The sequence below is a fragment of the Myotis myotis genome, unplaced genomic scaffold (genome assembly GCF_014108235.1).
Source record: "Myotis myotis isolate mMyoMyo1 unplaced genomic scaffold, mMyoMyo1.p scaffold_m19_p_14, whole genome shotgun sequence".
In the NCBI taxonomy this organism is placed as follows: Eukaryota; Metazoa; Chordata; class Mammalia; order Chiroptera; family Vespertilionidae; genus Myotis; species Myotis myotis.
This window is the reverse complement of record NW_023416318.1, coordinates 44179220-44191227: the sequence shown is the minus strand read 5'-3', so window position 1 is coordinate 44191227 and position 12008 is coordinate 44179220. Positions and strand designations below refer to the sequence as shown.

Below are 12008 nucleotides of genomic sequence, written 5' to 3'. Positions count from 1 at the left end.
CCACTGGCCATTTTCAAACACCTGGACTGCGGCCCCTCCGAGAAGCAGGTGAGCTCAGCTCTTGTCTACTGTGAAGGGTGGAAGACCAGCCTTTCGTGGGGCGTGACTGAAGGGGACAAAACATCCCGTCTGCACCACACAGCTAGCTCCCTCTTGCAGACAGTTCACCTTGCTAGAGCCGGACCTGGAGCAAAGGCAGGCGTGTAGGGACTGGGCTATTCGCCTATGCACGTTCATTCATTCATTCATTCCCGCCTACTCCTGCTGTGTCAGCACAGCCATGGGCCCTGGAGGAGGGTGGGGCGGGCTGCACAATGAGTTGGAATGGGATGCTGCCTGAACGAGCCTATTACAATCCAGAAAGGGGATAGGTCAGACATATAAAAGGCTACTTACTATCTGAGGCAACATGTGGTGCTTGGCATGCAAATGGTGTAAATAAAGTGACAGCACAGGAAAAGGAGAGCTGGCCTCCACCTCCGGATCAAGAAGGTGTTGGAGAGGCAGGGGCTTTACACGGGAAGGATCAGCTCTGCAGAGAGATTGGGAGGAGGGAGAGAGAAGGGACATCCGGGTGGAGAGCACAGTGTGAGCACAGTTTGGAAGTGTGGAGCAGAGAATGGGCTCGGGGCAGCGGAGTGGGACACAGGACAGGTGAGTTCTGATGGCGGAGGTAAAACGAGAAGGGTCTCCCCTCAGGGTCCACAGAAAGAAGACGCTGGGGCTGGGGGGCCCGGGTGCTGAGAGAGCACAGGTTGTGGTGCATCTAAAGGGGAAGGTTCTGAGGACGAGCTCCAGGGACATTGTGGTTCTACGCAGGACCTGGCGCTGTGGCCTCTATCAGCGCCATTACTCTCTCCCCAGTGTGAGCTAGATAGAGAGTGAAGCACCCTGCCTGTCACTCAGACTTGTCACTGCTATTCCCTTTTGTTATTTAAAATCAGCAAAACCTCATTGTCAGCACCGGCTAAATGGAGAGTCCTTCATCAAGAGCCCCATTCCTAGCTGCAGTGTGGTAACGTCCCCCAGTCGGCTGCCTCTGCTCCTCCAGCCACTCAGGGGTGGTGGCCCTGCTGTGATTTCACTCGCCAGCTACTCCCACCAGCGCCAGGAAGCAGGGCCCCGGCATCCCTGTGTGCCGAAAAAGAGCCAGGGCCTAGGCAGGTTTGGGGCCCGGTGCCGCAGCTCAGGGCGGAAGGAAGCAGGGAGCGGGGCTGACTATGCAACCCCCCAGGGTCATCGTCTGTAAACTGAGACAGTTATCCTGGACCAGCCTGCATCCTGGAACCACAGTGAGGACCAGCAAGAGGCTGCTTCTGTGAGAGCCCGAGGAAAGCATCCCTTACAAACACCGGGGGCCTTTGGGTCCTGGGAAGGCTCAATGGCCAGCCTGCCTGAGTTCAAACCCCAGCTCTGCCACGTGCTGGCCATGAGCCCTGGGAGAAGTTAGCCTGGCTTTGCCTTCGTTACCTCATCTATAAGCGGAGGAGATGCAAGTGCTCATGCACCTGGCGCGTTGTTCATCACCTGATTCTACTAATGAGTCCTTTAGATAGTCACCTATGTTTTAAATATAAAAATGGTCTCCTCTATTATAAATCACTTTTTGTAGAGTATTTTTAGCAGTATATAATCAGGAACAATCCTTTTCCTCATCTTACATAATATTTTTCAAGTTTTAGTTATTTTAGGTGTGACTAGCTCTTTTTTCAGCTAGATAAAATTTATGTTCACTGCTCTTAAGTGCACAATCCGATGAATTTCGATAAATGCATATTCACTATACACTCAAGATATAGTTTTTTTGTCAAGTCAAAGAGTGTGACTCCTCCAACTTTCTTCTTCATTTTCAAATTGCTTTGGCTCTCCTAAATTCTTTGGGTGTCCATATAAATTTTAAAATAATTTTTAATTTCTACAAAATAGCCTGATGTGACTTTTGTTGGGATGGTGTTCAGCCTGTAGATCAATGTGCGCAGATCTGACATTTGAATGTGCTGAGTCTTCCAATCCATCAATATCGTATGTGTTCTATGTATTTGGGTTTCTTTTATTTCTCTCAGCATTTTTTTCTTTTAGTGTGAAGGCCTTTCATGTCTTTAGTAAAATTTATTTCTAAATGTCTGCCGCTTTCTATGCTATTATAAAAGTAATTGCTTTGTAATTTCTGTTTTCCAACTGGTTGGTTTCTATAGAAATATAGTTTTTGTATATTAAGCTTAGATTCTAAAACCTTGCTAAATCCACTCATGAACTATGGTAACTTTTATGTAGAATCCTTAGAATTTTCTAATAAGCCATTAGTGTGTGTGTGTGTGTGTGTGAAAAGAAGCCATTTTAGTCCTTGCTTTCCAATCTGGGTTTTTTCCTCGTGCCTTGTGGCTGGAATGCTGGTACAAAGTTAAGCAGAAGTAGTGAGAGTGGACAACCTGCCTTGCTCATGATCCTAATGTTCAATATTTCAGGATTAAGTATGTTATTATTTGGATGTTTTTGTAGTTTCTTTTGTAAGACTGAGGAAGTTCTCTGTTCTTAATTTTCTGAGAGCTCTTATCATGAATGGGTGTTGGGTTTTGTCAAATACCTTATCCGTGTCTATTGGTGTGTGTTTTTTCTTGTATTGTGTTATTCTTGTAAACTCGCCTGGCATTCCTCAGGATAAAACTCACTTGTCATGCTCCTGGCTCCATCGGTGGCCTTACTGACCACCCAAGTAACCTGGTACAAAATTCAGAGCGCCCACATCCTGTCCTCTCACTCACTTCCAACCCCAGAGCTGCTATCCCCTTTCTGAACCCACGTCACCCCTTCTCTCCAAACCCACAGCCTTGCCCACCGAGGCACAGCTCTCTGCCTGAGCCACTGCCCAGCTTCCTCCTTGGGCTCTGGCCTGCACTCCTGACCTCCCGAATGTTCTTTCCGAAACCATATCTTTCCATTCTGTTCTCTGGCTAACAGCTTTGGGACTCCCATTCACGTGCAAAGCCAAGTTCAAACTCCAGTGTGACCCTCTCTATGTTTGGACCCCAGGCTTCCTCCCACCTCATTCCCACCCCAACTGCAGCAAGCATTCCCTAAACCCCAAACAGGCCTCCTCACCTCTGTACTGATATGAACCTCTCTGCATGGCGTGAGACTTCTAGGGGGTTTTGTCCCCTAAGAAGGAAATGCTGTCCTCTCTCAAGGGCCAGCTTTAACATCAGCCCCTCCCCCATGGTAAAACCTTCTCCCTGGGGCCCGTGAGCTTTGCCAGCTTCATCTGCTTGACCCCAGGGTGACCAACTTCAAGTGACCCGCCCTCACCTCCAGTCACAGGTGCTTCTCTGCCATCTCTTCCTAAGCACCTTTCTCACCCTCTCAGGTGGCTCCCAGACCTCCTGGCTATGGGCTTCCCTGCTGCATGCTGCCTTGCACCTGTTCCTCCCTTTCCAGAGTTCTTCCCGCTCAGTGACTTGTGCAATGACTGTCTTCCCCCCGAGGGCAGGGTCCCTGTCAGTCTCATTTACTGCTGTCGCCCCAGTGCCTAGAATAGCGCCTGGCACTTAGCTGTTGTAATACCTCAATGGGTATTACTGCCTAGGTCAGTGGTTCTCAACCTGTGGGTCGCGACCCCTTTGGCGGTCGAACGACCCTTTCACAGGGGTCGCCTAAGACCATCCTGCATATCAGATATTTACATGACGATTCATAACAGTAGCAACATTACAGTTATGAAGTAGCAACGAAAATAATTTTATGGTTGGGTCACAACATGAGGAACTGTATTTAAAGGGTCAGAAGGTTGAGAACCACTGGCCTAGCCAGTGGTCAGCAAACTCATTAGTCAACAGAGCCAAATATCAACAGTATAATGATTGAAATTTCATTTGAGAGCCAAATTTTTTAAACTTAAACTATATAGGGAGGTACACTGTTATTAACTTAATTAGGGTACTCCTAAGGCTTAGGAAGAGCCACACTCAAGGGGCCAAAGAGCCACATGTAGCTCGCCAGCCGCAGTTTGCCAACCACTGAAGGCGAATAAAAGGATGAGCGAATGAATGATTCAATACTTGACTTATAAAACACATTGAAATGTAGCTTTTCATGGGTTGGAAGAAACATATGACATTGACAATTAGACATTTGATCACTGATTGAACATTTGATAGTATTAAACAATATGGTTAATTCTTTAGCGGTAAAATAATATGTGGCTTTTGCAGGGGTATTTTGAGTCTTTTCTCTTTTATAACTATGTACTGAATATTTATAGTTGAAATGGTATGGTGTTTGGGATTTGCTTCCAAATAATTAGGAGTGTGGGAGTAGGAAGGGGTACCAATGAAACAAGATTGGCCAGAAGTTGATGGCTGTTAAAGACTGTATGGGAGAACATAGGGCCATGATACTATTTTCTCTATTCCTGTATATATCTGAGGTTTTCCATTATGAAAAGGTAACAATTTGAAAAAATGGATGAGACCCAGGGATGTGAGCAGGTGGGAGGAATGCAGATGTTATGTTCTCAGGAAAGGCGGACAAGATAACCGTGGCTCCGCAATTCAGGGAAATTATTTGCAATTCTGTTCTAAGCACATTTCCAGCAGCATTTTTGCCAAGGGCCTTTGTAGCGGAAGGCAGTTATATGGTCATTTCCATATCAAAACAGCACTGTCTCCTCAAAGCAGAAGCCTGGAGAATGTTCAGCAGCTCTGCTGCTTTCCCAGGTCGGCATCAGCTTGCTCTGGGGGGGTTGGGGGGGCGGGGGGGGAGGGACAATCACCATGGGGGCTTCAGGCAGAGAAGGCCCCTCTCCCCTCACCCCCGCCACCCTCTGGCCCCACTCTGTGGTGAGGGGCTAGTGTGTGCTGGGAAGGGTGGAGGATGTGGAGCACAACCCTCAGAGACACAGCCAAAGCACGGAGCTGCGTCCACAGCCAGCAGAGGCTGTCCAAAGCGCCCCTCTCTCTGCAGCCCTCAGTGGAGGCCACACCCTCCCACGTTTTCCCAGGTGGCCCGGGCATCCCAGGGGGATCTCAGCTCTGGGGGTGCTGAGAACCTCTGCCTCCTCCACCAGGGATGCAGAGCCGCCTTCCGACAGAGGTCACATTAGCACCAAGAAGGAGAGCTCCCCCATGTTAATGGGGAAAATAAATCTAATTTGGAATCTGAGATGGTTCTTGCGGCCAAGAGTTAGGAGAATCTTGTCCCCCAACCCCTTCCCAGCACACAGTCACCTCCCTGGCCCCAGGCTCCTTTCCTAGCTCGTCTCCTCTCCACCCACGTCCTGCAGCCTCTACTCCAGACAAACCCAGTGGCTTCCTAGTCATCGTGCTTATCTGAGATTTTCATCCTCTGGCCTCTGGTCCTGTCAGTCCCTTACCCAGATGGCTTCACCTCCCACAACAACCTTCCTCACCCCTCCTTCTGCATCTCCGCGAGTGCAAGCAGTTATTCACGACCCAGCGTAAGTGCATCCTCCTTCCCTCCTCTTCCTCGGCCCCTTCAATGAAGCCTTCCTGGTGTCTGTAGCAGGAAGTAAGCTGCCATCCTCTGAACGCGTTGCAATGTCTGCTCTACCCCTAAGCACGCGTGGGCCCTTCTGGGCCTAGAAATGTTTTTCCACTAGGTCTGCACCCATTTCCTCTGCCCTGTCAGACGGTGAGTCCCTGGGCTGCCTGTGAGGTCGCGCCCTGTGCCCTGTGCTGCACACAGCAGTGCTCAGAGAGCGCACAGAGGATCAACGGGGCCATGTGCAGCCCTTTGCTTCGCCCGTGGGCCAGAGCGGGACTCCTGTTTGCTCAAGGATGACGTCCGCCTCCCTCTGGGGCCCTGGAAGATCCCCTGAGCTGGGAGGTCGATGGGGGGAATCTGGGCCAGAGCTCTGATTCTTGGCTCTTGAGGCCTCTTCCAGTCCCTGATGACCCTTGGGTAAAAGTGGGGAACGGATCACAGTTGGGAAACAGAGCCGAAGAGTGCCAGAGCCACAGCAGAAGAACTGAAACCCGCGAACGAGTGGATGCCTCAAAGACGGTTGGTGTTCAATCCAACGACCCGGCCCAGGGCTCCGGCAGGCTCATCAGGACCGGAAGATCGGATACCTGTCCCGAAGGTGCTGGGGTGTTAGTGCAGCCCTCAGAGCTGGGCATTTCTCAAACACAAAGTGTCCTAGCTGGTCTGTGCCAGAGCATGCCACAGGACTGCAAGGGAGGGGAAGGCTTCACAGAGGAGGTGACCTGCGAGCTGGGCCTTGAAGGGTGAACACAATTTATGGGAGTCCTCAAGGTGGAGGGTCAGGGGGCCATACCAGGCAGAGGAAACAGGATGTCTCAAGGCCTGGAGACCTCTGTTGGGGATGGCAGGACGTTCGGTGTAGTGGGAACACGGTGGGGTGGGATGGGGAGAAGAGAGAGAAGGAAAAATCAGCTGGGCCCAGGGGGAAGCCTTGATAAAGCAAAACCTTGTGCCAATGACCAGTTCAGGTGAATTACATGGAGATCAGACCCAGCCTCCATGCAGCACCCATCTCACACTTTGAATCCCCAAACCCGGGGTTTGGGCAGGCAGCTCAGGGATGGAGAGTGAGGGAGGTGGCGGGGCTGGCCCAGGCAGTCGGTCACGGTTCCCTGACAGCCCAGGTGGCCCTCAGGTTTGGATGTAGTGGAACCCCGGGCAGAAGGTTGGGCCAGAGGAACGAGAGCCCCGCCCACCTTGCGTTCTGAATTATTTTAGGAGGTGAAAAAAGACAGACCCTAAGCTAACACTGCCTCCCTTTGAATAGCAATCTGTGGTCAAGGTGGCTCCTTCTCAGACAGCCTGAGCCTGCTTCTGGCTGTGGGCCTCTGCGTTAAATGGGGACCATTGTCTCCTCTTGTTCATGGGAAGTTGAGGCCCTAAGGCCCTGTGGCCTGCGTGTCTGACCAGACCAGAGTCCAGGCCTTCTGGGGTCTCCTACCTGACCCTGCAGGACAGAGGCTGTGTTTTCTTCACTCCCAGGGTTTGAGGCCTGTCCACAAATATCAGCACAGCCAGGGAGTGAATGAATGAGGGCAGGAGCAGGTTAAGAGCGGCCGGGGCAGTCAGAGCTAAGGGCTGGACACTGAGCTGGGTGGTGAGTGCTGAGTGGCTCGAGAGTGGGGTGGCCGACGGACCTGGGGTGGCAGGAGGGGTGGTCAGGGACAACGCTGGTGCAGATACAGCCCACATGGGGTCTTAGGGACAGTCTGCCCCAAGGAGGACTGGAATGGCCGCCTCACAAACACACCAGTCATTTCAATGCTCTTTCCTCAAACTCTTCCATACCCACTGTCTCACTGAGGCAGCTGGTGCAGTGGGTGTTACCATCATGCCCATGTTACAGATGAGGAGACTGAGGGCCGGGGAGGACAAGGAAGTAGCAGAGCCCACGGAGGACTTACGGGTCCTGGCCCCATATCCAGAGCTTTCTCCGCCACAGCCCCATAAGCTCCCTCCTAAGTGTCCAGGGGGCACAGCACAGAAAGGCAAGTATTTCAACCGGCTCGTCTGATCTCTGGGGCCACGGCCAACAGGCCCAGCTCAGCCAGGGCTCTCACTCGTGGGATTAGTGGAGCCTCTGACTATTCACCCGTTTCTCATTTCTCCCTGTAGCATACAGCATGTCCCAAGAAATGTATACATACTTTGAATAATTGTTAACTCAATGGATTAAATATGAAAAGAAGGGAACATCAATTGAGCTATCAGGGAAAAAGTGTGTATACATTTTTGGGGGGACAGCCTGTATTTGCTTGACACCAGCAGTTGTGTGTGCCAGATGCCTTGGAACATTCTAGCGTGGGTCGATCCCTCTGAATTATTGTTACTGTTGGTCCTTGGAGTTTCTACTTGTTGTCAACAGTGCCAGTTGCAGCAGGCGATGGGCTGAGGCATCCCTGGTTGTTAGAAAGGAATCTTTCTGGAAGCCTGCTTGCCATCTGCCTGTTCCTGCTGCCCAGCCCCCTTGCACAGAGCCCTGCTAGGCCGCCTGCTGCAGAGACGGAGCTTGGAAGTGGATCTCTCCACACGGTCCACAGGCTGCAACGAGGCTGATCCCTGTGCGGTCCGTGGAGGCTGGAGGGCCAGCCCCACAGCTCAGTGGAAAAGGTGGGTACCAGGTAGACAGGGCGCTCACCGCAGGGGGCCAGGAGGAGAGGCGGGGCTCGCAGGGCTGGGGGTGAGCTGCGACCATGCAGCTCTCTTTACTGACACCCTTGCTTTCTCAGTCTGTAAACGGGACTGGTTTGTGCAGCCTGGGACGGTCCTGTCATAGGTGTAACAACATAGCAACCTGTAGCCAAAGGGCCCAACACGGTGCCGGCTGTCCAGCACAGGGACACATTTCACAGATGAAAGGACACATGTGCTTGTTCTAAAGCGAGCCAAGCCGGCAGGTGGCACGCAGAGAATCCGGGGTGCTGCAGAGAAAGCAGTCGCTGGGCTAGTGTGGGAAGCAGCAGGCAGGCCAGCCCACCTTCTTCTCCCTCCTGCCAGCAGAGACTCTGGGAACCCTCCACCCCTGCCTGTCCCTATGCCCAGGGCTGGCCTGCCTGAGAGGCTGGTGTGGGCACAGGCAGCTGCTGGAGAGCTCCGGGGAAGGCTGCCCGTGTCTCACCTCTCCTTCCTGACACAGGTGCTCACACTCACTCTGTTCTCATAGCTCTTCCCTGACGCCCCTATCCCCTGGGAACCCGTCTTCTCCCACATTTCAGCTCCTCTCCCAGCAGGCATCCTGTCCCCTCCGCTCCCTCACTTTGCTCCCTCCTGTTGGTCCCTGAGGTTTCAGCTGAGGTGTCACCTCCTCCTGGAAGCCTGCCCTGATCACTAGCCTGGGCCAGGGTGCTGCCTCTGTAGCTTGCATGCTGCACTTGTCCCTACCCTTGTCGTATCACACACATGTCCTGTTTGCCTGCCCACTGGTCCCTGTTCCACTGGATGTGGGCTTGTTGAGGGCAGGGCCTGGGTCATGCTTGGCCCCCAGCCTTAGCACATGGATGATAATAAATGGCCACTGGATGCATGAGTGGGAAGGCGGCAGAAAGAGAACTGACAGGGGAGACAAGAGGGGCTCACGGGATTTCTGCTCACGGATGCATCTGCAGGAAGCCAACAGGATCCCCATCATGCCCAGCCCCAGGGAGCTACTGGCTACTGGTTTCTAGGAGCCACCCTGGATCTTTTAGGCTGCAAATCCCACCCCCACCCCATGCCCAAGGACACCAACCTTCTGGAGAGGGCTGGGGAGGTTCTGCAGGGCTGGGGCCCTCAGCCCCGGGTCCCCTAAATCCAGGGATGGGGTCCTCGCTTCTGCTTCCCCAGGACCCCTTGCAGTCAGGGGGCTGCACATGGCACCTGGCACTGGCACACTGGCAAGTGCAGGGAGAGACAGGCACAGATACAGACAGGAAAACACGGGGGTCAATGATTTTTTAAGAGATCAGAGTGGCCAGTCAGGCCAGGGGCAGATGGCTGCCCGTGAAAAGCCTCCTAGCCCCAACCCTGCTCGAACTTTTCCCACCCACCCTCCCGCCCTGCCCCATCCCTGCCAGCCCAGAGCGGAGTCCGCCTAAGACAGGGGCTTCCCTACCTCGGAAAGTCACTTTGGCGATCCGGTCGCCCTTGCCCCGCAGCTCCGAGACCGTCTTGAGGTGGACGAGCAGGGCCATGCCGGTGTGGAGAGCCTGGGCACTGCCAGGCGGGAGCAGCTGGGAAGGAGCAAGCCCAGGAGCGTGGCTCACACGCCTCCCTCCTCTCTGCCGCCGCCTCCACCCTCTGTGCCCCCTCCGATGCTGCCCACAGAGACCCAGGCAACAGAGCAGAGCTGCTCCTTCCCGAGACTCCACTCACAGAGCTCCCGCCCCTCCCAGCTGTCAGCCCAGCGTGCATCTGTGTGTGTGTGTGTGTGTGTGTGTGTGTGTGTGTGTGTGTGTGTGTTGTGCGCCCAGCGTGCAGCCTGCGAATGCAGACAGAGTTGGAATTCATTATTCAGCAGCCGCTGGCTCCCAGATAAAGCCCTGTCCAGCTCTAGGTGTCTTCTCCTAGTTCCTGGGGCACAGCTGCCTGCCCACGCCTCAGTGGGGCTCTGCCTTACCCTGTTAGGCGAGCTCTTCTGCCACCAGGAGTGGGCAGATGGGAGTGGGCATGAATGTGAAAGGGTGGGCATGTGGCTGGGGTGCCCCCTCCCATGGGGAAGAAGGAACTTCATGATCTGTGAGCACAGGAAGCTGGGATGTTGCATTGGTGTTTCAGGGTGATCCATGCCACCCCCCCTTCCCCACAGTCAAGTTGGCCACCAGGGTCCCTGGTGCTCACAAGGCTCAGGGGGCCTAATGGGCCAGGCCTGGCTGCTCTGAGGGGGTCATATTCTGCCACATGGAAATTCTAACCCAGGGCTCCCCAGCCAGAAAAATCAGTATCTACCAGACAACATCCAACTTGTGCTTGGTGGCTGGTCCCCTGAAATGGGAGCCCTAAGAGAAGAAGAAAATGGACTTCCTTACCTGTCCTCACAGAGACTGTGCCCCCACGAGGCTGGGTCCTGACCACCTGGCCCTGGGATCACTGGGTCTGGGAGGATGGAGGAGTCTTTGGAGCCAGGCTATGCACGATTGCAGATTCGCGGCTATGAAGGCTTCAGAAGCTCATGCTCTCCTAAGGGCAATGCTTATGGTCCAGGGCAATGACCGAGCCCCATCCTCAGGGCCTGGGGATGAAGAGGCCTGGGGTGGGGAGTGAGATGGGCCCGAGAGGATGCTGGGGGGGGGGGATTTCTAAGGGTCAAAGGAGAACTGGCCCTCCTTTCTCCCAGCAGCAACCTGAGGAGGGACTCGGGGAAAGGGACCCCGGGGACTGCGATCCTCGCACCTGCAGCCTTTGCAGAACCAGCTGCACCGTTGCTCTTACTGCTTGCTCTGCACAAAATGCCCCTGTCCCACCCTCCTCACCTGGACTCACTCAGCGTGTCCATTCCTGGAAGTGCCCCTGCCCCTGCACCCGTCCCCAGGCTGCGTTAGGGTCCTCTGTGCTGTCTCTGCCCCTCCCATCTCACCCTTCACAGGGTTGCTCCAGTAACCTCCCCCTGCGGGCTGGGAGACCCCAGGGCACTGTCTCTCTGGATCCCCAGGGCTTGGCATGGTGTCTGGTGTATAGTAGGAGGCCCAGTGAATGTGGGCAGGATAAGAGAGGGAGCCCGATGATTTATGCGGAACAGATTTTAAGATTCAAAAAGGGAAGCATTGCATTTTCACAGCATGCTAACAAGCGATTGATGACTCCCTTTGAATTCTACAGCCCAAGCGACCTGCAGGATGGCCAGGAGCCTCCTTCCCGCCTTCTAGGTGCTTCCTCGCTACTTTGCCTTATTATTCTTTTTCTATTTATGTTCTATTTCCTTTTCCTTCTTTTCTTCCCCATTTCCCACTCTCCTTTTTCACTTTTATCTAACCATATTGACTCAAAGAATATCTTCACATAGTGCATTTATCAAATACAAGTGAATGTCTACATTTTAAAAATATAGAAATTTAATGTCTCTTTATTTAAAAGAAAACAACACTAAATTGACTAGCACGTTCCATTCATGAGGCCATCCAGTGATCTTTGTAAGGTGTGGTGCCATGGGATAGGAAAAAACCCATCTCCTCCCCAGGCTGTCCGGAGGTTCTCTCTTGAAGGGGGTGCGTTTCATGAGGCCTCCAATGCGCCTATGTATCTTTGGGGAAAAGCCCTACGCAAGGCCTTAATCTTTGCTGAACCTCAGTTTCCACATCTGTAAAATGGTTCCACTGGCCAATTCCACCCTGCCAACACATAGCATCCTTTAGCTGAGCCAGCCGAGCCTTCTGAAATGTGAGTCAGATCCCACTTTTTAAAAAATTTCCACTCCCCTCTTACCCATTTCGGTAACTCTTAATATAAAATTTACTCAACCAACATGTACTGAACCCCTCCCGGTACCAGGCCCCGGGGATTCGGGGATGGATATGATACAGCGCTGGGCCTCAAGCACA

General features: G+C 53.2%; 1 protein-coding gene across 2 annotated transcripts in view; it reads right to left on the bottom strand.

Moving 5' to 3' along the window:
- OTOF (otoferlin) overlaps positions 1-9801 on the bottom strand; it is a 72212-nt gene extending 62411 nt beyond the window's left edge. For both annotated transcript variants that reach the window (XM_036335123.1, XM_036335122.1), the window contains exon 1: positions 9587-9801. In XM_036335123.1, coding sequence (XP_036191016.1) covers positions 9587-9665 — 79 coding nt within the window. In that variant the 5' untranslated portion in view covers positions 9666-9801. The remainder of the gene's footprint in view (positions 1-9586) is intronic.
- Between the last annotated feature and the right edge of the window lie 2207 nt (positions 9802-12008).